The sequence below is a fragment of the Talpa occidentalis genome, unplaced genomic scaffold, assembly GCF_014898055.3.
Source record: "Talpa occidentalis isolate TD23 unplaced genomic scaffold, MPIMG_talOcc4v2.1 talOcc4.14, whole genome shotgun sequence".
NCBI classification, from domain to species: Eukaryota; Metazoa; Chordata; class Mammalia; order Eulipotyphla; family Talpidae; genus Talpa; species Talpa occidentalis.
Window position 1 is genome coordinate 37,899,669 of NW_023601433.1, and position 27,924 is coordinate 37,927,592.

Here is a 27,924-nt window from a genome sequence, read left to right on the forward strand (position 1 = left end):
CAAGGTCTGTTATTTATATGCAATAAGTTGGGCTTGATATAAGGGGTCTGTATTTGTCCACTTGCCATGTCTCCCCAGCTTGGCAAATGTAGTATAAAGGAAAATGCACATGACCTATAGCCAGAACTGAGTTTGAATTCCGTTTCTGCTACTTACTTCCCATGGTACCTTAAGGAAGCCATTTTGTTCCTTTGAACTTATTTCTAACATGACAATAAAAGGCCTGCCTTATAGGGTTGCAAGGAGGATTGGCACAGAACATGGCAGAGATCAGCAGTCTAGAGATGCTTATTGAACTGGAACCACTTTCATGAGTTAAAAATAAACAAGTATCTGCCTCTCTGATGGCACAGGGGTCAAAGACAGCACTATTAACACATAATAATAGTGCCAGCCACTGCAGCACTAGTTCAATTCCCTGGCTGGCCAGGGAGTTGACCCACATGGCGCAGCAGATCTCTCCTGCCTCGCCCGCTGCTACCCTCAGCACTGTATTCAGTAGATCTGCCTGTTCTGCTCCCAACTCTGTCTCTGGTGAATCCTCTCAAACCCCGTACCCTTACACCTCTGGCCTACACCCCAGCTCTTGTATGCGTATATAAATAAATCTTTAAAAAATAATAAATAAACAAGTGTCAACAGCATTCTCTGCACGCTCCCCCAACCAAAGTCCTACACACACCCTACTCTCCCTCAGAGAAGCCAGAATTCCTGTGCACTTACATCTGTCTCTTTTGTAAATTCAGATAACCCCTACCCCGCACACACACACCTGTGAGTCAGCACAACTACCACCTCATACCCATCCCACAAAGAATGTAAGAAGAAAGGGTTTAGAATCTGGACAGATTGCTTTTAAAATATTTCCAACCCCAGATATAATTCGTCGTCATTATTTACAGAACACACTTCCTCTTCTTTCATATCTCCATTCATTTCCCTTTCTAACCTTGTCTAGAAACTTCCCAGGAAGCATCCCATTTCTGAATACTCCCATCTCTACCCTTGTCTCCCAGATTAAACACTTACTGGCCCTATAGAATTGAGTTCCGATCAGGTGAAAGGCGCTATCAGTGATGCTAGGGCAGTAAGGATAAATAAGATACGGTGCTCCTTGAGACACTCACAGTTCTTACCAATTTGAAAATGGGTTTTTGGCCTGGAAATAATTGCCCTATGTAACTACTAAATCTGCATACCAACTACTGGACTGGGTATCCCAGATGAGAGTCTATGTCTCAGCTTCCACCAGCCAGACACTTCCACCTTAAACCCAACCTACTGGGGGAAATTCATTATAGTCTCATTACTCCATTTTTATAGGTTAATGTTTCTTATCATCTGTAAAAGTTTATTAAATCAGTCTGTTCTGAGTGAGGTTCACTAGAAGCCCTCTCCAATGCTATCCGAGGGTCCTTTGCCATCTGGACTGTGTTATAGGTGGATAGAATCATAATAAGATCTCTGGTACCTAAATGGGCTTCAAGATGGATCTGGGTTACATCATTATCCTCAAGTTTAGTGTATCAAAGGTAGAAAAAAATGGCTGGAAGTTTGCAATTTTTACCTACCCAACAATGCATAATTCTGCATTTCCTCTACCCCACCTAATGAGTGTGACATATTTTTAGTGACTGGTTTATTCTGAAATACTTCCTTCAAACTCAAAGATCATTCTGGATGAACTGAACCATGACTTTAAAGCAGAGGATCCTTCTGTGGAGAAATAATCTGAAGTCTTCTGATTCTAATAACTATTTTCCACATGAAATAAATATTGACCATGGTACCCAACCATGCATACTTATTGATTTTAGAACTTGTTACATGGAATTGTTAAACAGTATCATCAAATAGACTCATACTCTCTCACGCGCACTCACACTTACACACACATCATTTCAGAGCCAGGACAGTGTTGCTTGGAAGGAAAAATGGTCTTGGATAAGAAACAACGTTCAAAGGACAGTGCAAAGGCTTAGAGGGGGCGGCAGGTCATTGTGGGTTCTCACTCGTACCCTCACAATCATAAAGCACCAATCAGGCTCAGAGTGCAACAGCAGGGTTTGTTAACAAACGGGAGACAGGGAAAAGGAAAGATTTTCTAAGGCCGTGATTGGCCACCTGTCTCACCCCAGAGTGCCCAAGTGTCCAGCAGTCCCAAACAAAGGCCACTTTTCAAAATGGCACTGTCCCTTCCACAAGAGCCTGGAGTCAGTATACACCGGCAAGCTGGGGACCAAGATTCAACTCACAACCGTGGCCAGAGGTGCAGTGCTGCTGAGGTGGCACCACAGCAGCTTCTCCTCAAAGAAGGGCCTGGCCACTGTGGGCCACCAGACCAGACAGTGCCAAAGGCCACAGCATCAGGAGAGGGTATAGGAGGATCAGAAGCGGTAGCCAGTTCTGAGGTAGCTGGACACCAGTGCTTGACCACAGTTCAGCAGTGCTGCTGGAGCAGAGCTCAGGCACTAGTGGCCCAGCCCTTTGAGAGCTAACAGCTGTTTAGAGGCACCGAGCAGAGGCCAAGGGGCACAGGCTAATGGTGCCCATCAGCAGGTGACATCAGCAGGGTGGGGGGCAGGAGCAGCAGTTAGGCTGCAGCTTGAAGGGAGATCAGATGTGGAGATCTCTGCAGTCTATGAAGGCCTACAGAGTTCTTCCCCAGAGGTCGAGTGGAGTCTCCCTGAGTCTATCTGCAAAGCTTTATCCGGGAGGAGGTTCTGTTAAGTCTTTATGATAAGTCTGAATCCCAACATCCAAAACCCAAGGGGTGAATTTAAAGGTCTGAATGAACCCAAGCCCTATAGAATCTCAGCTTATATCCCCTACCTTTCAAGCCTCCTTGGCCCATTTACCATCCTAACTATTAGCTTGGCCCAGGTTAAGCACCAATCAACTTGGTCCGTTTTCGATTCCTGTGCCCTATCAAAAGGGAAACCCCAGCCTGTGCATTCAGACCGGCCCTCTGGTGAGGTCAGGGCAGGTTCCATGTCTGTGCCCTCTGGGAAGCCACAGGTGCTCAGGGCCAGACCCTCATCCCTGAGCCAGACCGATGCCACGGGAGCCAAGCCTGGTCACAGCCTGCACGCACTGCTGGCCTGTACACCCCTTCATGCTCCATGGTAGCAGCAGCCCTGCAACCGTTTTCAGGCTTCCTAGTGAGTATAATTTTAAAAAGATCCCCAAATAATTATTTATTTGAGGAAAGAAAAGAACCGATAGGAAGAGTTAGCTTGCACTCTGTTATGGGAAGTTTTTGCTCCCACCATAGTAATAAGAGCATGGGGGGGGGGCGGGAGCGGGGGGAGAGCAGCGACAGAACCAGATATGCATAGATGCTGGATTTGGGCTACTTTTCAAAGTTCTCTAACCTACTGATCCATCCTAAGGTTGACTTATTTCACTTTAAAATTCAAGAGTTTTCCTCAAGTAGAACTATAGGATAGAGTCAGAAGTCACTTCTCTTGACAGAAAAAAAGAATTGTTCTTTCTTTACCTACCAAATGTTGAAAAATTAATGACTGTCATTTTCCCAGGCTAGGTTCACCCATCACTTGTTTTTGAGTCACAGTAGAGTTAGGGTAAGATTCCATGAGAATGAAGCCACACACCTTTTGAGTAGAGGTTCTCCAAGTGTGGGGCTTAGACAAGAAGCAACTGGAACTTGTTAGAAATGAGGTTCTTGAGCCCCAGCCCAGCCCACCTCGATCACACCCTCTAGGAGAGTTTGTGTTTCAACAAATAGTTTGAGTGACTAGTTGGTTGTTACTGAGTATGAAAACATGATCTATCCTTGGCTTCCTTACATGAACAAAATGTGCCTAAGGAGAGCCTACTAGGGAGACAATTGCCTCATAAAAATTTACAAGGTTTCTGTGCAGTTTCCGTTCTGTGATGGAAACCTAATCACTGAGAGTATGAGTCAGATGCAGGACAGAGAAATGTCCAATAGATGTGCTAATACGCGATCCTCAAGATGAAGATGCTAATGCTGCCGTTTCTCCTCCACTCAGGAGAAAGGAGATGTTGCTCTGTCGGTTAACTCCCTAACTACCACTGACATAGTGTATTTGCAGGGAGCAGTCTACATCCTGTGGATTGCTGTAAAACAAGCGTTCTCTTTCTGTGGTTCCTACTGCAGATTTGTCGTTGATTCTTTCCCTGAATGCAAATGGCTTGGCATGCTTTACCTTCTTAAGTCATGAGAATGCCTGGCTCACTGGCATTTGAGTAAATATTTATTTGTTGGTTGACTTATCCATTCCTTATTCTCCATGTAAAGTCACATGGCTGCCACTGACACCAAGTACACACACCCACAATAGACTCCGAACACATACTTGGTGTCATCCACACAGCCCCTCTAGCAGACTCATTGAAATGTGCTCAGCACATTTAAAAATGTTGTACTGTAGCAGTGTAGCCAGATACTGGTGGTGGAGTTGGCAGAATTTTGCAGATTTCAGAGAAATAGTGACCTCTGGAGCTGTGTTCTATTGCAGAACCATGGGACTCTCCCAGTTGCTTGCTTTCTTTGTCACTCCATGGCTCCCCCTGGCCCCAGTCAAGTACAGACTTTTTAGTTTGGACAAGCAGTCTCTCCACAACCTGACATCCACCAATTTTTCCAGCTGAATTTCTTAGCCCTACTCTATCCTGCTCAGTTTAAACTCCAGTCAGTAAATTTCATGAAGCAGCACTCACTGTGCTCTTATACACCAGGCTCTCTGCCAAGAGTTGTACGTACAGAGTAGCACATTGTAGGGTAAAGAAAATATCAGGCTTTTCTGCCCTTCCACCATCAGGATAGATGATGGATCCTTGTCCTGAATGCATGCCTGATGGCGGGCACCTGGAATAGGGTGTGCGCATAGGTAGATGGGATTCAGCTGAGCTAAGACTGTGCTTTTAAGGGTGGCGTCACGGGGGGACGCCAGCAGCCCCAGCCAGCAGCAGCAGAACCTGAAGGAGAAGCCGAAGCAGAAGCAGAGAACGCCAGAGAGCCCAGATAAAGACTTGCTGGGGGCTGGGAGGCCTGCCAGCCTCCCAACCCCCCAGCCAGCACCCCTGCCTGCCATATGCCTGGTGAACCCCAATAAAAGACCTGCAAAACCACTGAGGACTCTGACTCCTCCTTTACCCGGTCTGCATGGGATCAGAAAACCTGCACTGTGCCCGTTCCTGCCCTTACAATTGGCGTAAGTCGGCAAGATCCATGCAGACGGGTATTGGAGCCCTCCGAAGACCTGGAGGGACTAAGGAGAACAGACTTTGCCTGTGACGACGCTGGAGGCACCATGGCGGTATAGAAGATGGATACGTCCACGAGCTACAGGATGAGACCTGGCGTGAAGGAGACGCCCGAAAGGACCAGCCAACGACACTGGAAAGGACCAGCCAACGACACCGGATAGGACCAGCCAACGACACCGGAAAGGACCAGCCAATGACCCCTGAGGCAGCAGGCCATTGCTGAAGCAGGGAGAGGCCAATGGACTGATAGACTGATGAACTGATGATTTTGGACTGACAATCCTGCCAGAAGGCGGAGGACCTTAGCAGGTTATGTTTATTTTTTGAGAATCTGGGGGTGGCCAGTGGGCCTAGATGGCCAAAAGCAGCCTGTGTATGCCCAGTGGCCAGGTGGAGGAGAAAAGCCAACTGAGAAAGCAAAAGCTGGTACTGATGATAAGTTGAGAAGCCCTGAGCGGCTGTTAAGCAGCCTGGGTATGCTGAAGAACTGTGAGTCTCGTAAAATCACCTGTGGGTGATGCCCTGCTCATTCTTGAGCGAGGGTGAGGAGCTGAGGAACCTGTCCTTGGGGGACGGGTGGGGAATGTGGCTTGGGGTGGAGCCCAAGCCGAATGCAGAGTTTGGATCCCCTACCCATGTGATTGTGCAGTGGGTTGGCTTGAGTGCAGGGGTCTGTGAGTCGCATGGGTGGCCATGAAGGCCGAGTGTTGGAGCGACTGCAGACAGAAACCCTGAGGGTTGGTGATTACCCCCAACAGAATAAAATTGCCAATCCCAGAGCTAGTGCATCCTGGGGGTGGATGCTGTGTGTGGCTTGTAGCCGAGACTACAGCCAGAGAAGGCCAGGAAGCCTGACGGCTCCTAGCGTGTTATAGTAGATGCCTGAGTGTTCCCCTCCCTCGTATGAGCAGTGCCTTCGGCAGCAGATTTGGTGGCTCATCTGCTGGTACCAATAATTGTCTTTTGCACTTGGTTGGTGCCCTGCCTGGACTTATTTGTGTTCTGTTGTATTTTGTTATATTGTATTTTGTTATATTTGATGTATTTGCTTTTGTGGGCCATGGCTGCATTGTTTGTTTGCTTAGAAAATTGTATATGTATGTATAGACTGTATGGCAGAAAACCCTGAGGGGGTGGACTGTAGGGTAAAGAAAATATCAGGCTTTTCTGCCCTTCCACCATCAGGATAGATGATGGATCCTTGTCCTGAATGCATGCCTGATGGCGGGCACCTGGAATAGGGTGTGGGCATAGGTAGATGGGATTCAGCTGAGCTAAGACTGTGCTTTTAAGGGTGGCGTCACGGGGGGACGCCAGCAGCCCCAGCCAGCAGCAGCAGAACCTGAAGGAGAAGCCGAAGCAGAAGCAGAGAACGCCAGAGAGCCCAGATAAAGACTTGCTGGGGGCTGGGAGGCCTGCCAGCCTCCCAACCCCCCAGCCAGCACCCCTGCCTGCCATATGCCTGGTGAACCCCAATAAAAGACCTGCAAAACCACTGAGGACTCTGACTCCTCCTTTACCCGGTCTGCATGGGATCAGAAAACCTGCACTGTGCCCAGTCCTGACCTTACACACATCATCCTCTTAACAACTTCCATGAAGCATGGGCACTGTTACCATCGCCACTTCACAGATGAGGAAACTAAGGCACAGAGAAGCTAAGAAACTTGACCCAAGACCCCATATCTCCTTGCAGATTCCAACACACCAGTCAGCCCCACACGTCCATGCCTTTGCCACGTATTCACTCTCACTGTGCCCACGTGCTGTCTTTGTGCCTGCTGGCACTGATTCCTCCTCATGTTTCCTTATGATCACCACAAAACCTTTGCCAGCCCTTGCTCCCTGTAAGGGGCAGGACAGGGCACAAGGCAGGTTTTCTGATCCCATGCAGATCGGGTAAAGGAGGAGTCAGAGTCCTCAGTAGTTTTGCAGGTTTTTTATTTGGGGTTCACCAGGCATATGGCAGGCAGGGGTGCTGGCTGCCAGCACCTCACTCTAGTGTTATAGCAAGTCCTCACTCTATCTGGGCTCTCTAGCGTTCGTTCTGCTGCTTCTCGGCTTCGGCTGCGGCTGCTGCTGCTGCTGGTGCTGGTGCTGCTAGCGTCCCCCCCGTGACGCCGCCCTTAAAAGCACAGTCTTAGCTCAGCTGAATCCCATCTACCTATGCCCACACCCTACTCCAGGTGCCCGCCATCAGGCATGCATTCAGGACAAGGATCCATCATCTATCCTGATGGCGGAAGGGCAGAAAAGCCTGATATTTTCTTTACCCTACACTCCCCTAGTGGAAATCCACCTCCCATTTGTACTCTCACTCTACAGAACTCCATTACTTTCTCTTGTCTCACCTGTCGCACTGCAAATTCCTTGAAGACAGCAGCTGGCTTTTAAACTTCTTTATAACCCCAGAGCTTTGCATGGTACCTGGTCCAGATTAAGGGGTAAGTTGCTGAAGGAGTGAGGGAATTAGTGGATGGAAGCTTCCTGATTCCTGACCTGGATGTTTGTTCAGTATGCTAGTTTGGGGAGGTGGCCAGAAGACTGCCAGAACCATCGGCCATTCATTCCTCCATCCATTGGGTGACCCTTGGGCAAGTTTCTTCAAGCCTGAGGTTTGCAAGTCAAAACAAGGTGAACTTCACACATGGTCTGATCAGGGGACAGTAGCTCAGGCTCTTTGGAAACAGCTTGCACATTCACCTGGAAGGCAAGCTCAGCAGCCCAGCATAAGCTGCTGCTCACCAAGCTCCATGCTGTGAGCCTGTCTGTTCTACAGAGCCATGAGGACCCACCGTGTACATTCTGATTTGGGCAGAAAGCTGGTTCCATACGATATAAACACATCTGTTGAGGATATTTGCAGGACCTAAGCAAAGTTAGCTTTCATAGTTTGCTGCAGCTGTACATCATCCATCCCAGCGCATGATAAATGTTTCTGACATTTCCTTCAGACACAGTATGCTAGGAAGGCTTTTAAATTCTCAAATGCAAGCCTCTACCTTATTGATCAGATGCTTTTCATTAAAGGTTGAAAAAGCACTCAGCCAGGGGGAATGCTCCCCTTCCAGGCAAAGATAATTATCATTGTTGGAATATGGGTCTATACCATAATTTGTTGGGTTTTTTTCAACACTTATACATTCTGGAAAAGACTGCCATTAGGTAAATCATCAAATTTCCTGGGTACTTCCCTTACTAACCTCCATCTGATTTGACATACATATTTTAAAAGAAAATAAGGAGAAAACACGTGCCCTCCAAACAGTCCTCTGCATTAGAACTTACCGTTCTGCTTCAAAATTGTGCCCTGCTGCTGGCAAAGGCTTGTCTGTGAAGGCAGAGAGGCGATTAAGGGATCGTGGTCAGTGCTTGCATCTGGCCAGAGGTCTCAGGAACTTCTCACCAGTGTTTGCTTCATAACCTCCAGCTGAATTTCATCTGTCCCATCTTCTTATAGGCATATCCTTGCCCTCCCAGGCTACCTAGATTTTTAGATTCCTTTCAGTCCTTCCAACAAGATGGCAGCAGCAAGCTTGGGGCTTAATGGAGCTTAGCTGAGAATTAGGTTGCATTAAAGTTCCAAGCCCAGAACTTGAAAATAAAAAGAATAATCTGAAACAAAAATGTCACCAGCACCCTTTAGTTTTATATGCCCACCTGGCTGTTTCACCGCTCTCCCCACCCCCACCCCACCTCATCCGGGTACTGTGTGCTGTATGTCATGTGCCTTTAGTGGAATTGGACATACACTCCTGGGGTGTGGAGGCCTTTTCCGGGAACTGGAAGAGAAAGAGTAAGGGGATAGTGCTGCTGTTATTAAACTTTATTACTGTTTGTTATTGACCAAGAGTGAAAATCGCTAAGATTTACCAAGGAACCAGGGATTTGGGAGGTACTGGCATTACTGTCTTTCTTCCCAACCCCCTCCCACCTTTCTGCTCTTTTTTTTATTATTATAAATTGTATTTTTCTATTCCCCATACAATTGCGACCCCCTTATTTTGACCCCAATCCCTCCCATCCCCGTCCTCCACCCCCCATAGGGTGTCTCTGGTTCATAGTTGTTTGTTGATTTTGATTTTTACTTTCTTATAGTTATTCTTTTCAATTCCACTCCTAGGTATTTACCCAAAGGACACAGAAACATCAATTCCAAAGAGCACCTGCACCCCTATGTTTATAGCAGCACTGTTTACAATAGCTAAGCTTTGGAAACAGCCCAAATGCCCAAAAATAGATGACTGGATCAAGAAGATGTGGTACATATATACCATGGAATATTACTCAGCAATCAAAAAAGATAAACCCATGCAATTTGCAGCAACCTAGATGGCTCTGGAAGGGATCATGCTCAGCGAAATAAACCAGAAAGAAAAAGAAAAATACCAGATGGTCTCACTCATAGCAGGAATCTAGAAAACTTTCTGCTCTTTTATTGTGAGGAGATCTTAAGAATGTAGAATACAATGTGGCAATCCATTGAGTATATGAGGCTTCCATGAAAGCTAAATTTACCAAGCACCCTAAATTTTAGCAAAAACTCAGATTTTAACCATTTAATCCCAAAGATCCCTCAAATATTTTACCTCCCTAGAACAACTCCTCCCTTCTTGCTCTGGGAACTGAAGCTGAGAGTCTCAGGCTGGAAAAACAACCTAATCTCAGAGTGTCCCTCCTTTTCTATGAGGAGACTCCCCCACCCTGCAGCAATCACACCCTCCTAGGGATCCTGAGAAAGATGCTTCCTCTCCCATTACCGGGCCTGGGAAGGCCTTAATGCTGAATCAAGGGGGTTCTGTACTGGCTTCCCTAGCATATAAGCATTTCCCTCAAAGCATTGTGCAAAGTGAGAATCTGTGCAAAGGCTGGCACCCCAAGGTTCCATTCAGGTCTCATCTACACATGGTGTTAGCAGGAAACAAATTATCATCCAGCGGGCAATGCACCTATCTAATAGAACTCAGAACAGACATCAACTGTGATCCTCAATGGCAGTTTTATAAAAAAAATGGACTTAAGTGATGAATGCCAGAAAGATATATGCCTAATTGTCACATAGTCAGGACTGCTGTTTTTTGTTTTAGATAACTAGGTTGTTTATTATGATGCTTTACCAAATTCCGTGGTGGGTCTGGTGTTAGTGTTTCTAGATCGTCATTTGACTGGGTTCCTTGACATATTTTCAGAGTTCTGGGTGTTATTTATCTAGAACTAAGGCCAGAAGCAGTGAGCCATTTAAATCCATAGGACCAAGGAGAAATTGGCAATGAGGTACAGAAGAAACTCAAACAAGTGTCAGAATAGCAAGCTGTTTTCATATTAATAATAAAGTGGACCATAAAAAAGAAAGACAGCTTTTCCTTGGTCTTGTTTTCCAAGCCAAACAGCATCTCCTTGGTGACAGACAATTCTGCATTAGCAGACACAGCATTTCTTGTGTGTTAGCTATTTGACAACAGATCTCTTATTTTTTGAGTCTTAATTTTCAGTCTTAATACATGATCGGGCATTTAGTGGTAAATGGACTCTTTATTATCAGGAAGTGCCCAAATCCAAACTGAGTACATCTGAAGGAATTCTAATTTAAGAAGTGTTCACTGCTGCTTTTCTCAAAACCCCTTACTTGCTATTTTATCTTTTCAATAAATATTTCAAAACATAAAATAACTGCAATAACCACAAACTAGCCATCATAGTTCCCTACCCAGTATTTAGAAATATCTCTGATTGTCACTTGCACCATATTTATCAAAAATCAGGTGAAAGGGAGAGTGGACAGAAGTTGGAAGATCTAAGCTTCCTCTTGCAACGTGTAGATTTGGGTAGCCTTGGCAAGTTGGAGGTCTGCCTCAGCTCTGCACTGCATAGTGGGATGACACTTTCTCTCCCCAGGTCCCATACATAAAACAAGATTAAGAATCTAATGAGTGGGTGTCCTGAGCCCCACTGTAGGTCAGAGGTGGTTAAAGGGAGAGCTGGAAGAGCAGTGACTTATGTTCTTACAGCACCATCATGAATGTGGGTTCATGTGATGATAACTATTAATTATTGAGCACCTACTGTGTGCCAAGTTCTTAGCATGATTATTTGCTTAATATCATATAAATTCTTCAAGATAGGGATTAGTATCCCCATTTTACTATTGAGGAAACTGTGAAAATAACATGTTCATGATCACACAGCTAATAAAAGCTGGTATCTGACTTCAAAGTCCTTCCCAATAGACTCATACCCTTAATAATAATAATTAACAATATATATTATGAATTTTAAAATAGTGAAATGTATATTATAAAATATCATAATTATGATTATTTTTCTAATGAAATATTAATAGCTAATATTTATTGAGTATCCGCTATGTAACAGGCACTGCTGTAAGGCTGTTACAGGCACTTGCTCTTTTAATGATCACAGCACCCTACAGGGTAAGCACTATTATTATGACCAGTTTATAGATGTGGCATGCAGGAGTTTAAATGTCCACAGAGGTCCACAAATATATTACCAGTAGAAGACACAGTCAGAACTCAAACCCGCACGGCTTGTTTTCAGAGCATGTGTTCCCCAGCACCAGGCCATATTCCACAGGGTCACAGGGAGGACATGCATCTCCTTAACTTAGGGTGGGTCATCCAGGGATGCCTCAGAGTCCCATATCCTGCTTCACTTCAGACCTGAAAATGCCTACGTCTTAGGATGTATCTTTAAAGTAACTCATCCATTAAAAATAAGTTCCCAAATACAAGGAGCTAAGAGATAGGGCCTCTTCTAAATAGGCAGCTGTCAGAGCTCCAGTCCTTGCTGACAGACCAGCCCCTGAAATCTGCTTGTCTCCATTCTGGCAGCCTGGTCAGCTCTTTCCTCAGCCCGTTAATTAGTGTGGGGGACCTGCTCCCACAGGCTGCCCAGCCAGAGGCAGCTCCTCCTGGAAAGGGCTTTCTTCCCTGACTTCATGCTCCCTTCCTCCAGGGGCTGCATCTCCTGCTGGGATGCCTGGTGACAGCTGCACAGAGATGAAGGGCTTTAGGAATATTCCCTCTTCTGCAACTAGAGTGCTGCTTTATTGAGTACATATCATTACCTAGCTCCATTTTCTGGCCTTGCACAGGTCCTTTCACACTTACCTTTATTGTGCCACTACTTGTCACCATTCCCAGCCTGACTTTTAATAATGTACATCTCCCCTCCCTGATGGCATGGCTGGTAATTATTTGCTCTCTGCCACCTCATGAGCTCAGCCACTGGCAATGCTGAGAAACCAGCCACCCCCAGTGCATCTCCCTTGCCCCCATTTCCTTAAAAGTGGTTCTGCTTTGGGCCTCCCCTGGTGGTGCATGCGGTTGAGTGCAGCGCTGTGAAGCTGTTCCCCAGCCTCTGCAGCACCGGTTCAATCCTGGCCAGCCGGCGAGTTCCCACCTGGCACGGTAGACCTCGCCTGTCTTACCCGCTGCTCCCCTGAGCAGTGTATTTCGTCAGTCTGCCTGTTCTGTTCCCCGCTCTGTCTCTGGTGAATCCTCTCGCTCTCCCGCACATCTGGCCTGTACCCCGGTTCTTGTATAAATAAAATAAATAAATCTTAAAAAAAAGAAAAGTGGGTCCTCTTTGACACAGCACCAGGAGAACAAGTCAAGCCCTGCAGGGTCCGGTGGAAGGACCATGCTCCTTTTCTGTCTCCGGCCTGAACACTCACTGTAGGAAGAGTGGAGGTGGAGCCAAAGTCTTTTTGCCTTTGCCAGGCAATTGGCTTTGGGCAAGTCACTAAGTGCCCTGAACTTCACTCTCCTTAGCCCTAAGGTGGAGGGGATGTAGTAATAACTATAATAATATTTCTCTAGCAAAGATATAGTGGGGAGGCCAGCCAGAGAGAGGAAATGAAAACATCCTTTGTAAATGGAAAATCTGTAAAACTGGTGAAGAAGTTACTGCCGTGTTGTGAATGGCTGAGTGACCACTTGAATGATTGTTTCATTTTGTCAATACAGAGCAGATAACTGCCCCAAAATGGGTTTGGACTGAAATTCAGTCATCTGTAGTCTGCCTCCCACTTTTCACCACTGGATCCATTTGCTCTGGTTTTCCTCCAGGTGAATATAAGTCCATGGTTTTCAAATGGGCCATGTAAGATCATAATTGTGGTGGTTTTGTGGTGTTTTGTTTTTTTTTCCAAAGAAATCCAATTCAGTTTCATTTTATTTGTAAATAACAACTGAACTGTGTTTAGAATCTCTGGAGTCCCTGCAAGTTCTATATTTCTGTAATAGTAACTATAATTTAAAAAAGACTTTGTGAAATATGTTTAAAAGTTTCCTCTGTAAACTTAGGGAGCATACTTGTTTGGTTCTCCCTTGTACTTCTTGGTACTGTAGTTATTTCAGGCTTCTAAGACCATTACTGATCGATGTGTGATTCCTGTGGTCACCTAAAAAATCTTCTGGAGCCTTCCAATCAAGATATTCCTCCATAAAAAATAATATCAGATCATTTCCTGAAATTTTACCAGAAAAACATTTAAACCTTCTCCTTAAAAAAAAAAACACTCTGATTTGCTTGTTTATGGAATATCTTTGCCTCTCCTCTCAAGTTAAGCAGATACATTGGGCATATCAAAAGGGGAGCGGAAAGTCCTATTTCCGGAGTTCAGTATGCCACTGCAATAGATGATGCTACACTTGATCTTAGCCAAAAGGCCGAGAAGTGAGCGGGTTAGCAATAGAATATTACATTATATTGTAAAGTGCAAAGGGCTCTTTGAGTAACAGCTGGCTAAGTGCATCCTTAATCCCTGGCAGTGTATTTTAGAAAACAGCACTTCATCAAAATCTCTCACAACAGATTTGTCAAAATGCCCTAAGCATAGAAGGATTTTAATTTCATTGGTAGATGAGAAAAGCGAGTGCGCTGAGAAGTACACACTGCTTAGCTTTCCTGTCTCTCCAATCATCCTACTTAGAAGGGAGAATTTTCCTGAAGTGACTGAGGTACCATAAGCAGACAATGTGAGCACATTTAACACATCAGGTCAACACAGTAGAAAAAGGGACAAGAAAAAAAGAATGGAATTACCGCATTTAGCTTTTAGATGCTCTGATCAAATTTTACATGGATTATTCACCTTTATAAAGTCTATAAGCAGATCATATATTTTTAATGGGCACCAGGAGGAGAACAATTTGTTCTCTTCCTCTCTTATCACTGTGTATGTTCATTAAAGGACTTTTTGTCTTGATTTTTTAAAAACCCAAGAGAAAGACACTTGATACCATTAATTTGATATAGAAGCCTATTCGATACTAACTGATTTGAGGAATATGAATTCTTTCCTCCTGTCTAGAATAATTTTATATCTCTAGGCTGCTTTTAAGTCTCTCTGTATTTGTGTCTTCACATCTGTCATTCACAGGAAGTGTCACAACAGGTCCATCTGGCGGATGAGAGGACCAAGGCCCTGCCTCAGATCCCATGCCACTCAGTAGCAATGCTGCTTGGGTAGAAGGTGTCTCCTGGCTCCTCGTTTACTGCAGTGCCCACCACACCCACACCCTGTAAGAGAGGGGATTCACTAATGCGACAGTTAAACTCTTCTGTGTTCCCTCCACATATTCCCTCACAAGCTGAAAACCATCCAAACAAACCAAGAGGGGCTTCTGGGTCAGCACTGAGGTCTTCAGGTAGGACCTGGAGCATTGACTCAGTCTTTCCCCACTTTCTCTCTCATTTGAGGCTCAGAGAGTTACTGTGAGAGGCCTGTGACCAGCACCGTTTGGAGTCCCAACATCACCAATGCTGCCTCTGGCCTGGGCAGGAGGAATGCGGGGCCCTGGTCTAATGTTGTCAGTTGCTATTTGGCTCCGTAATTTGGGTGCTGTTTCTGTAGGTGACTCCTTTGGTTTCAGAGGCCCTTCTGACAGGCCTCCTTGTTCTGCTTTCTCCACCATCTTTCATGTTGGTGAGTTTTGATGAACCTCTTATTTGCCTCTGACTCACTTTGGAGAAAAATTTCCAGACATGTTTTAGGAACAGAAGAAAAGATATGAAAGGCTTAAGGGTGGTTCTAATACTGCTGGCATTGAGACCAAATGATGCCTTATGGTATTTCTAGTGAAATTGCTTGTTCCACACCTTCACCAGCTTCTACTGAGCACATTCTTGAAAAGTCTCTCAACTTAGAGATCGGTATAAAGAGAATCAAAATACAGAAATGTAGAGGAATTGGAAGAAGTAGTAGTTGATTTACTGTGAAGCCTCTAATCTTATAGGGAAACAACTGCACTCACATGTTCTCTGAACCTTTACTGTGACCCAGACACAGGCTGTGTTTCATGTGTCTGCGGGAGGCCTTCGGGGTGGCTGCACAGCAGCGTGTGAACAAAGCTCATGATGGGCACGATGACTGGAGTTTCCCTCTCCAGCCAACTTAGCATCATCAGAAGTCTTGGTGAGGGATTCTGCGAATGGTCAGATTTCCTCAAAGCCCTCCTGAGATTATAGTCTGAAGAGCAGCTGGACAGCTTGTGGGTACAGACAGGCAATGAAGAGCCCCTGTGTCTGCACCAGGTACTTGTACTCTGTGCCTACGTGAGTGCATGTGGCACTAACAGTGAGCACATTCCAGACCCATTTCTCATTAGTCCCCAATAAAGCTATATGACAATCAGCCATAACCCTTACCTTGAGGGAATGTCTGTATAGATCAGAAGCAAGGCAACCCTCCTTCCCCTCCCCCCGACACTGCATCTCGCAAATCCTTTCTCCCTCATTCCCATCGTGTGATCCACCAGGAGGTGCTGAAATGATTAATGAGCAGGACACAGAGACAACTGCTGCCCAGAGCAACAGCTGTCTCCCACCATCCACTGAGTCATTAGATAAATGAAGCAAGTTGTTCTCAACCAGTGAGGATGTGGGGAGAGGAAGTGTTAACCTGCTCTCCGTTGGATCAGGTATCAGGGCTCCTCCCCACCATTTTGACTGTGCCTCTAGCCTTCCAGATCCCATTGCCCTGAGATCTGCCTTCAGGAGAAAACAGTGAGCCAGGGAGAAAGCTGTGCACACGACAGCCACAAGGACCCTCTGTTCTCCCCAGAGCAGCCAGGAGAAGAGGGTGGAAGTAGATGTTGCCAAGAACCTAACAATGTTTGCAACAAAGCAAGAGTTTCTGGCAAGAAGTCCAAGGGGCTTTCTTGATCCTAAGTGGTATCTCCTAAGCACTTTAATTACAATGGATTAAGTAGGAAGTGGAGCGCTGGACTAAAGGAATAATGACACAAAGGAAGTGAAGCAGAAAAACCCATTTTCCTGCCTTTAAGGGAAAAATATCGTTTATGTAAATGAATTACAAGGGGAAAAATGGAGTGTGGCATTTCCCCCTACTCAGACTTCAATGAATTATAACGAGCCGGGTCTCTCCCTGGCCAGGGCAGCCTTGGGATCTTGAACCTGTGCAGAAACTGAAGTGCAGGCTTGGAACCTCATTAAGATGCAGGAGCACTCCTGCCAGACAAATGACTCACTAATGCAGCCCCTCTCTCCTGCTTCTCCTTCTAGGCCCTTGCCTGGCTGAGCTCATATTTTACATTCAGCACCTCTAGTTACCCAGAAATTACATACAAAATTGTGAAATAGAAAAGCAGTGGGCCATGTGGCTCCATCAGTTCTGCCTGGCGTTGCATCATCATTGATTTGGACCGTTGAGAGGCTGGGCTAGGGAACTTGCTTACTGCAAACCTGAAGGCCTTAGACCTCTACTGAGGTTGCAGTTTGAATGTGTGCTCTTAGCGTACCTGCTGTAGAACTGGGGCAAGTCTGTGGAAATGAATGGAATTGAAATAAGATTGGAGATAATCACAGTGAACAAGAAAAGTGCCCGAATAGAATACAGGCAGACACGGTGTTCATTGTCACATGCACAGTGACTACGGACCTGGTGATGTTTTACTAATAGGAGACCTGTAAGACCTAAGCTTAACATCTAGCTCTGTCTGCAGTGATTTCCCCCATAGCATCTATTTTTTTTTATTTTTTTATTTTATTATTTTTTTAGAGGCATGTTTTATTTATTTATTAATTTGTTTGTTTGTTTGTTTTCTTTATACAAGCACTGGGTACAGTCAGAATCGCGGGAGGGTGAGACAATTCACCTCAGCCAGAGCAGGGAGCAGAGCAGGCAGAAGGACCGAAGTACACTGCTGAGGGGAGCAGCGGGCGGCAGGAGAGGTCTGCGCGCCATGCGGGACCCTCCTCCGGTGGCCGGGGAGCGGCCGGGGATCGAACTGGCGCCGCAGAGGCCGCGGGCAGCTTCGCAACCCAGCGCTCAACCGCTGCGCTACCGGGGAGGCCCTCCCCCATAGCATCTAGTTTGTGATTCATGGTATCCTGCATCCAGGGCAAGGAGTTTTAAAACCTTATCATTAGCACTGATTAGAAATGATTGGATCTTATCATTTTGACATAGGCAAGTGCAGGAAAGAGAGGCAGAGAACCATTAGTCCCCACACCGTGCTCAGTGTTTCGCATGTCAATTCATTTCATTCTTACAGCAGAACCTAGTACACAAGTGAGGAAATTGGGGCTGTACGAAGTTGGACTGTATGGGAAGCTGCAGTGTGGAGTCAGAGGTAGAGTCAGAGGCCAGCCTCACCACCACAGGTTCACTGATTCGGGGTAATTTCCGTGACATCTGTTTTCTCATCTATACAATCTGGATAAGTTTCCCAACATGCTGACTTGTTGAGAGGATTATGTCTGACACTGTAGATAATAGTATAGCCCTCGCATACACAGCCCCTATCATTATGACCTCAAAATCAAGATTTGAACCTTGTGGAGTTAAGTCTCAGTGCTATCACCACTATGGCCTGAGTTCGATCCCCGGCCAGGATGTTAACCCACATATGGAGCAGCAGACCTCTCCTGTCTCACCCGCTGCTCCTCTCAGCAGTGTATTTCAGTAGATCCACCTGTTCTGCTCCCTACTCTGTCTCTGGTGAATCCTTTCACCACTCCCCGCCCCCTCCCCCCGCACATCTGGCCTACACCCCAGTTCTTTTATGTAAACAAACAAAAAATAAATTAAGATTTGAACCTTGACCAGTCAGGCTCATCCTGAGGTTATCCTTCCATGTGACCCCAGCTTCCGGAGTGTGAGTGCTTGGTCTGCTTAAGTGATGAGAAAAAGCCCAGCTGGGGCATGGTGCCCCAGGAGTTCTTTACAGTTCAGCTTTATACACTGCAAATTAGTTTGCAAACCTCAAGTGGCAGGGCCAAGGAGATGTTCTCACCTTATGCACAGTACAACTATTTTCTGAGCACTTCTGTATATTTGAAATATGTATTCAAAGATTTATAGTCCCTCTCTCAAAAGTTGTATGATTGAGATTTCTCAGACCTAACAATTGATTAGCTGAAGAGGACAAGACACAGAAAGGAGTTTAAAAATAATTCCCCTGGTGGCGCAAGGGGTTAAGACGCAACCTATGAAGCTATCCGCAGCCTCTGCAGCACATGTTCCATCCCCAGCCAGGGAGCTACCCACATGGCGTAGCAGACCTCTCCTGACTCACCCACTGCTCCCTTCAGTAGTGTATTTGAGTCAATCTGCCTGTTCTGTTCCCTACTCTGTCTCTGGTGAACCCTCTCACCCCTGACCCCACACCTCTGGCCTGTACCCCAGTTCTTGTATGCATAAATAAAAAAGAAATAAATCTTAAATATAAACAAATAAATAAAAATAATCCTACACATAGCTTCAAAATATGCCACATTACATTACAAAAATCTGTGTGTGTGTGTGTGTGTGTGTGTCTGTCTGCCCTACTACTCTCTGTATTATCTGTCTTTGCATCCCCAATGGTTAGCTCAGCACCTGGCACACTGGGTGCTCCACACATTTGAGCCACACTAGCGACCTAGCAACAAAGAGCTGGTAAGAGCAAGTGCTGTTCCTTCCCCAGGATTTGAGCCTTCAGAGCTGTGTGTGGCTTCAGCTTGACTTCTGCTCCTCTCTCGCAGGCAGTGCATTTCCGTAAGCACCACGCTTAGTGGTGGAGGTGGAGCTAGGTTGGTCATGAACACTAGAAATGTCCGTGTTCAATTACTTAGGAGGTGGGTTAAAGGAGTGCCGCCTCCCGTTTCCCATGGAGATGAGCGTTCATTCGCTGAAATGACAACTTCTCTGCACTCAATGGGATCCCAAATAACATGTTTTCAAACAAATCTTTCATCACTGTTGCGCCTTGGAACACATTTCAAATGCTGGTCATTAAAAGCAGACCATTTCACAAGCCTTTAATGATGACACTAATAACTGGATTTTTGTCTCCAAGTGTCCTGATGCGTGGGCGAGGAGTAAATTACGGAGCTAACTTTTATGTCTGTGTTTTATTGATCTGTGAGCTTCAAGGGAACTACACCAGTCCCAAAAGCTTGGCAGTCCAGATTACCTTTTCATCTATGTAATTGGGCCACCAGGGCACAGTTAATTTTCAATTTATATTAATAGAAAGACAAAGAACATGATGTACCATATCGGTAATAAAGTAATGGACATATCAAAATAGCCTACCTGGTAATTATAAATAAATCAGTTTCCCATGACCCGCTGAGGATTATGTTGCTAATTCATTGTGCATCTCATCATAATTTTTCATGAGAGGACTCTCTGCTGCTGAGTATACTTCTGTTTCCAGCACATAGAAAGGAGCTACATCACAAAGTAGCCAACTCTCTTAATCCATGGCATTTCTGCCTTTGTTTCTTAACAGGTGAAGGTCATGCTTCGCATTTGTTCCACACTGGCTCGTGATACCTCCGAATCCAGCTCTTTCTTAAAGGTGGATCCACGGAAGAAGCAAATCACCTTATACGATCCCCTGACATGTGGAGGTCAAAACGCCTTCCAAAAGAGAGGCAACCAAGTCCCTCCTAAGATGTTTGCCTTTGATGCGGTTTTTCCACAAGATGCCTCTCAGGTGAGTCTATACCCAGCTCAGACTCAGGCGATGTTGATTACTTAAGAAAGGTTTTACTCGATCACTAGGACCTATGAAAATGGTCTTCCAGCTCCTCCATGGACACAACATCTCTCATTTTTCTCAATTAAGGTAATATTGAGATGCCCATCAGGTACCTCTTACAGGATAGCTGAGCTCCATTGAATAGTTCAGTCCTTTTGAATTACTGGCATCATACTTGGGACAGAATAATTATGCCAGTATTTCAAAAAAATTATACCCTTGGGGAAAAAGAAGACCGAGCTAGTCAGTGGCTGGCATACGATAGCAAGCAGAACTGGAATTCAGAAACAACTGCATTGAGGTACCAGTGGCTTCACCATTAGGACCTCACTCCTGCCTGGGCCTCTGGGTGTGGGCATGTAAGAGAGAAAAACATGTTTGTCACACTGATCTTGAGGGCAGGTCTATAGTCCCAGTGAGGAACTGGAGTTCAAGGCAAAGAAACTGAGGCTGGCATGCAGTTCTATGGCCTGGACCAGGCTGGCATGAAGTCCTATGGGGAAGAAGAGATACTGGAGATAGCTGTTATAAGGCTGCTATTGCTGCATTACCACCCTAAAATTCAATGGCTTAAAACAATAAGTATTTTTTGCTGATCTTGCATCTTTGGGTCAGGTGAGAAGTTCTTCTGGTGCTCGCTCAGCTCACTCATGTGTCTGTGATCAGCTCTGGGGGGGAGGGTGTAGGAAACTGCTGGTTTTGTCTGGATGCTATCACATCTGGGAATTGGCAGCTCTAGCTGGCCTAGAATGACCCTGTCCAGGTCACCTGGTCTCTCTTCCTCATTGTTTCACACCATCCAGCAAGCTAGCTTGGGTTTACTCTCATGGCAGTGGTAAGGACCTCGCATAAAGGCATGTTGAGGTCTAAGCTCAGAACTGAGACATTATTACTTCCGCCGTTCTATTGGCACACATACAAGAGTCGTGAAGAGGCCCCACCTCTTGATTGGAGCAATTGTAAGGTCACATTGCCAGACCCATGAACATAGGGAGGGGTGGAGAATTGTGGCAATTTATACTTATTGTGGCTGTGAGTATAATTTGGAGGTTATTTGGGTGTCCAGATTGCCAAGATTCCTGGACCAAAGCTCCTGGAACCAATCACAGTAAGAACAGATGTCTGTTAGAAGAGTCAGTTATACCATCTGGTGGGGTCTGAAATGAATCAGTGCAACTGAACCTTGTAGGAGAAATCTACAACCCAGGTTATAGGTACACTGTGGCCTCCTTTGCCAACATTTTGACAAGACACCTGCATTTTCCTGATAAATTTCTGGAAAATCCCAAGATTTATGCAAAACAATGTGTGGTAGTGTAAGTGCAGCCTGTCAAAGAACCTGAGGACATGGGTGCTGTTAGCCGCCATTGCCAACTCCTGTTCATTCGTTCATGTTGCATCTGAGTATAGGAAGTGGTGGTGCTCACACAGGCTCCTATGTGACACACAGCACATGTCATAGGTCCCATTCATTAAGAAGCTTAGCGTGTGGTTTCCCTGAGGAGTTTTACCATCATGAGCACACAGAGTACTTTATGAGTAACTTCCATGGTTTCTTCAGTACATTTTTTGTGCATTATACCATTATACCAACCAATGAACTCACTAATCTAAACCTGATATTGGTCTAATAAATGGCCTACACATAATTTAATTAAGTCAGTTAAAACTTTTCAGAAGCAACTCTCCCTAAGTTGCATGAATTCCAAAACAAATCCTGTGTTGAGCATGGATTATTAATGCACTTTAGATTTATTCCAGGAAAAGGAGTCATTTTATTGTTAGTCTTTATTTACATTTCACACTTAGTTCCAGAGCTTACTATGCTCAATATTACTGTTGTACTCATTTCAGAATGTTTTGCTTTTGTTAAAATTTCCAATATTATAATAAATTATATTTCTATATAAATTGTCCATTTTCATATACACTAACCTGTTTGACTCTTCCTAGAATTCAGTAGTGTAGGAAAGGAAGGCGTGCTATTTTCACATTATAAACAAGGAAACTGAGCTTCAAAGATTAAGGCCTTTGTCCACAGTGTTACCCAGCAATGGGTCCCCTACTGAATGTACAAGAAACTGAGACCAGGACATCAAGCATTGAGAAAAGAAAAAAAGCTTTATTATAAGTCGATTGGCAAGGAGGTAGGGGATAAATTTAAAATCTATCTCCTCAATTAAGATAGGGAATGGGATTATATAGGTTTTGGCGACTGAGTTTGAGAACAAAAGAGTTACGTCTCAATAGCTAAGGAGTGTGCTAAAGGCAAGGATATGTGGACACAACTGAAGTTCATGGGCTGGTTCCTGAGCAGTTTGTATATAGAAAAGGTGAAGAGGGAGGCCCTTCTCCAGATAGCTGGAGCTTTGAATCTCTGTTTTTCAGCTCCTCACCTCTGGGTAGCCCAACTTCTCCATTTGTTTCTCCCAACCCCAGCTAGTCTTGGAGCTCAGCTCAGCTCTGCAGTATCTGCATAAGCAGCTGTCAAAGAAAAGTTTGGATTAGTTTTTTTCTCTCATGTTCTTAGAGTGTGAGCTCAACTTAACCACCTAGCCTCATTACAACAGTCTTTGTCTTGAGCAGATGACTTTCCTGGAACCTTCCCATTGACTTCTCTGTGTCCCACTCAGTCTAGTCTACCTCTTACCTCTTACCTCCCACCCCCGTTTATTAACAGTATGCCCTGGGCAAGTTACTTTGCCTCTCTGCATCCCCCTCTGTAAAATCAGGATGTACATCGTTAGCCTATGGTGATTCATTAAATTGATACTTAGGATGCTTAGGATAGAGCCAGAAGTGAGTGTTGACATGAAAAGTAATAGCTTTTACTATTATAATAATTATAACTTTATTATAACATTGTTAATTATATTATTATATAACCACTATTAATTATTATATTATCATTGTTAATAGTAATATCGTGCTGCTAGTCATAGCCAAACTCAGCCCCCAGCGGGTGAGCACCCTTTGGGTCTCCAAAGCAGGGAGCGTAGAGTGGGCCTCTGCTCTTGGTCCTAGCTGTTGGCCTGAAACACAGCAGGGAGTTGTGAATATTGCTTTCCCTCCATCTGTCAGGACAACAGCTTCCTGAAGTTAAGCAAAGATTAGAACATCCCTATGAATCAACCTTATTACCCATAAGTGGCCGTGACACTCTTCAGCCACCCACTGCTAGTGAAAACCTCTGCTTGATCTGACTTTGGGGAGGTGTCCTGGTCCATGTGGGCAACAAATCTCCTCCCTTGTTCACAGACAGTTGTCTTCTTGCTGTGTCCTCACATGGTGAAGGGGCAAGAAAGCTCTTGGGGGCCTCTTTTATATGGATGTTAATCCCACTCATGGCACCATAGTCATAACCTAATCATCTCCCGAAGATCCCATCCCTTCATATCAGATGTTAGGTTTCAACATATAAATTTGGTGGGGGAGGAAGGGGGAGAAAATGTGGGGGGTGGGGAAATACAGGCCTATGAGCAGAAGCTTCCTGCAGACCTGACCCTACCCATAGGTTCTGTGCTGGGGGAGGTTGTTTGCCGCTCTAGGCCCAAAGTAAAAGGCAGCACTTTCTAGCAAATACCAGACTGATCTCAGGTCACTGTCTGCTCAGTGGCTACTGAGCCAGAATTCTGCATGGCGAGGCTTTTCCATCCAGTGCCCTGTGAGGGCTCTCCTGTCTATCTTTGAACCTTTGCGCAGGTGAGTTTGCATTAGCACTTTGGCCACACACCACAAATGACCTGCATCCTCCCTGCTGACCTTGAGTTGAACACAGTTTATTTTATGGGTGGCCCAGGTGGGCTAGCAGCCTCCTAACCCCTAACTCACATTATGTGCAAAGAAGGTAGATTTCATTCACAATAACTTCCCTTCACCATGCAGAAGCGCCTCTGGCAAACTGCATCAAGGTTCTGCTGCTTCTGTTTCAAGTTTCAGCACTGATCTCTCTTGCCTAGGTCCTGGTGTTGTGGCATGGTAGTCCCACAGCAGCCCTGTCCTGCTCTCCACTCAGCTCAGGGGAGCCCCCAACAGAGTTGCTGAAGTGGCCACGGGGATGACTTACAGTCGTGAGGAGTGCAATTTTTCAATTTCAGCTTGGGAGAGAAAACTGATTTCCAAATATTTAGGTTCGTTGTGCGATGCAGCCTGAGCTGAACAACTACATCCGCTGCCTGGGCTGCGGTCTCAGGCCCCAGGAGAGGCATAGTGCTCCCATGCAGCAGGGTGCTGGGGTTCACACAGCCTCCATGTGCTCCTGCAGCTTCTGCATTCTTCCACCAGGTCTGACACTAACTCCGGCACTGAACAGAAATGAAATCCACAGCACACAGCAAGTAATTTGGTCTTCCTGCTGCTTCAAAAGCCTCAGCTGCTAACCAGAAAGTCTTCATCTTCCACAAAATTTAGTGAGAGCCTCTTGTTTGCAGAGTACTATTTTTTAATATTTTAATGAAGTAATCTTGCTTTACATCCTTGTTAATATGTTGACAATATTCAAAGAACTATAATTGTGTGTGAATAAGGAAATACAAAAGGTATTTTTTTTTTGTATTTGAATAATCAAGCTGGAGATGAGAGGCTCACAACATGCCAGACAACACGTTGTAACATAATGCCAAACAAGATTGATATTGTATACATTAAATGTGTTTCATTCAATGAAAGAAAGAAGAGGCTGGTTGTGGAAAGAGGTGGCTGTAGATTGAAAAGAAAAAGGAAAAGGAAACTGGGAGAGAAAGCAGATGTGGAGGAGACACCTCTTGCTTACATTAGAACTAGAACTTTTCTCAAGGTGGCTTCGCTTTACCAAAATGGCACATCATCTATTTTTCCTTTAATAAATAAGCTGTGTGTGTTTGTGTGTGTGTGTGTGTGTGTGAAGGAAGGAAGGATCTAGTTAGCAGAGGGTGAATGAGAGTTGAGGTGCCTTGTCCAGGAGGCCAGAACGGCAGGCCCAGGAAGGGCACGGGTCCCACAACATCCGGCATCCTGTGTCCCCACGGCAGCCTGTTCCTCCCTGGGCTGCACAGGCAGCAGCTGAAACGTACCTCAGATTAGCACAAAGGTAGCTTTGGGTTCACGTGTGTAACATACAGACTTGTAAGGGGCACACGGCCTCTGAGCACCTCCAGAAGTTTGTTCCAGGCTGACAACCTGGACAGCAGTGCCTCGGGGACCCGAGCCCCAGCAAAGCAGGCTTCTCTTTCTGTTGATGGCCCACTCACCACTCACGTCTCCTCTTGTGTCTGCCAGGCTGAAGTGTGTGCTGGAACCGTGGCTGAGGTGATCCAGTCCGTGGTCAACGGGGCAGATGGCTGTGTGTTCTGTTTCGGCCACGCCAAGCTGGGTCAGTGAGAGCTTTACTCCTTCGCGCTGCTCTTCCGGTTCCCAATCACGCCATCCATTCTTCTGTCTTGGTCCCGAAGTCCTCCAATGACAGGAAGGCTGTTTTTCATAGGTGCTGCCCTGAGTAATCACAACCGTTTCTGCTGTGCAAATGTAGATGTTATCCTGAGTGACACCCAATCATCGAGGAAAACCTCGCAGTCTAAGAGATAAATGAAGCAGTAGCAGGGTTGTTCCACCTGGCTGAGGTCAGAGTCCTGCCCTGAAAGGTAGCAGGAAAATGTAAATTTCTGAGCAGGGATTGTGGCAAAGCAGATAAAAGCAGATAGGGCCCCTACTCTGCCCCCCCTCCCCCGCCCGACCCCAGCCCCTGAGGATTAGGGTTCATGGATGGACCAACATTAAAGCCAAAAGCCAGAGGAGCAGCCTCCAAGCAAAGCCCAAAAGCGTGTGGGGACCTGCCTGGGGAGAGCAGGCTGGAACACCCTAGGCTTCCTGTACACACAGCTGCGGGAATAGCCCTACGCCGCAGCCTCCAAGGGAGGAAGCAGACGCCCCGCTAGGGTTTTGATGATTGAGCAGTCTTAATTCTGACCTGTGGCCATCTGCTCACCAGGTTTTACCTTACATGCACGTTAAGTTAGTAATTTGGGGAGCTCCCAAAAGTGTCCTTTGGCAAAGATTCCAATGATACCTTGTAAACAGTGGAGGCCAGTTCCAGGCCGGGCCAGAAAGCTCATTTCCTCTCACTGCCAGTCTTGATCAAAGCAGTGATCCAGATTTTATTGGAATCTGCTCATGCTATAGAAGTATACACAGATTTAACTTGATAAAGGATATAAAGTGTAAGTAAGTATGTGGATTTAATCTGAGGAGTGGTGATAAAAGGAACCATAATAGTGATAAAAGATCCTCACCTTCCCACTCTGTGTGGAACAGTGCAGACGCTGGATAGCTTATGGTATTTGGGATCTTCCTTCAGCTAAAGTGTGATTTAATCTCAGACTCCACCATCCTTTATTATAGCCATTTAATCAGCAGTGCTAGAAAATGTCTTTTGCTGTTGTCAGATGTTTAATATTTCTTCTCACCTTTTCTTTGCCTTTCTTCCTTGCCCACCCCCCTGTGCCTTTCTCCTGCATCCTTGGCATCTATTCCAAAGACTCTTTAAAATGATGCCTGGAAGCTCAAACTGCTTTTCTTCTCCCACCTGCTCCCCCAGGGAAATCCTATACGATGATCGGAAAGGATGATTCCATGCAGAACCTGGGCATCATCCCCTGTGCTATCTCTTGGCTTTTCAAGCTCATAAATGAACGGAAAGAAAAGACTGGAGCCCGCTTCTCAGTTCGGATCTCAGCAGTGGAAGTGTGGGGCAAAGAGGAGAACCTTCGGGACCTGCTGTCCGAGGTGGCCACAGGCAGCCTGCAGGATGGCCAGTCCCCAGGCGTGTATCTGTGCGAGGACCCCATCTGTGGCACGCAGGTGAGCTGGCGATGGTTCTGGAGCTCGGCTAGCACTGAGGTGCCTCCCATCTCCCTTGGAGGCTGGGGCAGTTCAATCTGTGACTCACTTAACATGTAAACTGAGGAGGCTTACAAGTGTTTACTTTAAAGTGGACTGGAACTTTATGGCCTGCAGCTGCGGGGCCATCTGCTCACCAAACCTAAATATTTGTACCTTGAAGCTAATTGACAATGAGCAGGAACCACAATTGTAGCATTTGGGGGAAATTGAATTCACTTTCTTTACGCCCTTTAAAAAAAAAGTACAATCTTTCTTTTGTTTAACAACAAACCGAAATATTTACTGCTCTGCACAAATAGCTACAGTCATTACCAAGGCTGTTTATGGCTCTATAAACTGTTTCTGGCCCTGGTTTACAGCCGGATTAGTAGTGCTATAGGAAAAACTAATAACCACTTTCTAATTAGAACCATGATATAATTGCTAGAACTATGAAGCCAAGAGGAACTCCGGTTTGCCTTTTCAGGATGTCATGCCTGTTATGACTGTTTCTCTCTTGCTGTTTAACAATAAATTCAGGAATGACTCCAGAGTCCCCTGGTTTATATCCAGAATAATCAATTCTTCAAATCTTTAGAAGTCAGCTTTATTTTCTAACATTATCTGATGTGCCTTTTCTTAGGATAGGTGTTAGTTTGAAAAGTACCCGCCTCATCCCATGTAGGATGGTTTTCACAGTTGAGGATACCCCAGTGGCCTTTGTTGTACCCATCTACTCGTAATTGACTGTGTTCATCCCTCGTTTAAAGCACCAGAATTCTCCTATCTAAAATTC

The 27,924-nt window shown here is 45.5% G+C and overlaps 1 protein-coding gene across 4 annotated transcripts in view; it reads left to right on the forward strand.

Annotated features, from left to right (window-relative positions):
- The window catches only part of KIF26B (kinesin family member 26B), a 563,425-nt gene that overhangs the window by 449,471 nt on the left and 86,030 nt on the right, over positions 1–27,924 (forward strand). For all 4 annotated transcript variants that reach the window (XM_054694956.1, XM_054694958.1, XM_054694957.1 and 1 more), the window contains 3 exons: positions 20,022–20,228; positions 25,530–25,623; positions 26,845–27,107. In XM_054694956.1, coding sequence (XP_054550931.1) covers positions 20,022–20,228; positions 25,530–25,623; positions 26,845–27,107 — 564 coding nt within the window. The remainder of the gene's footprint in view (positions 1–20,021; positions 20,229–25,529; positions 25,624–26,844; positions 27,108–27,924) is intronic.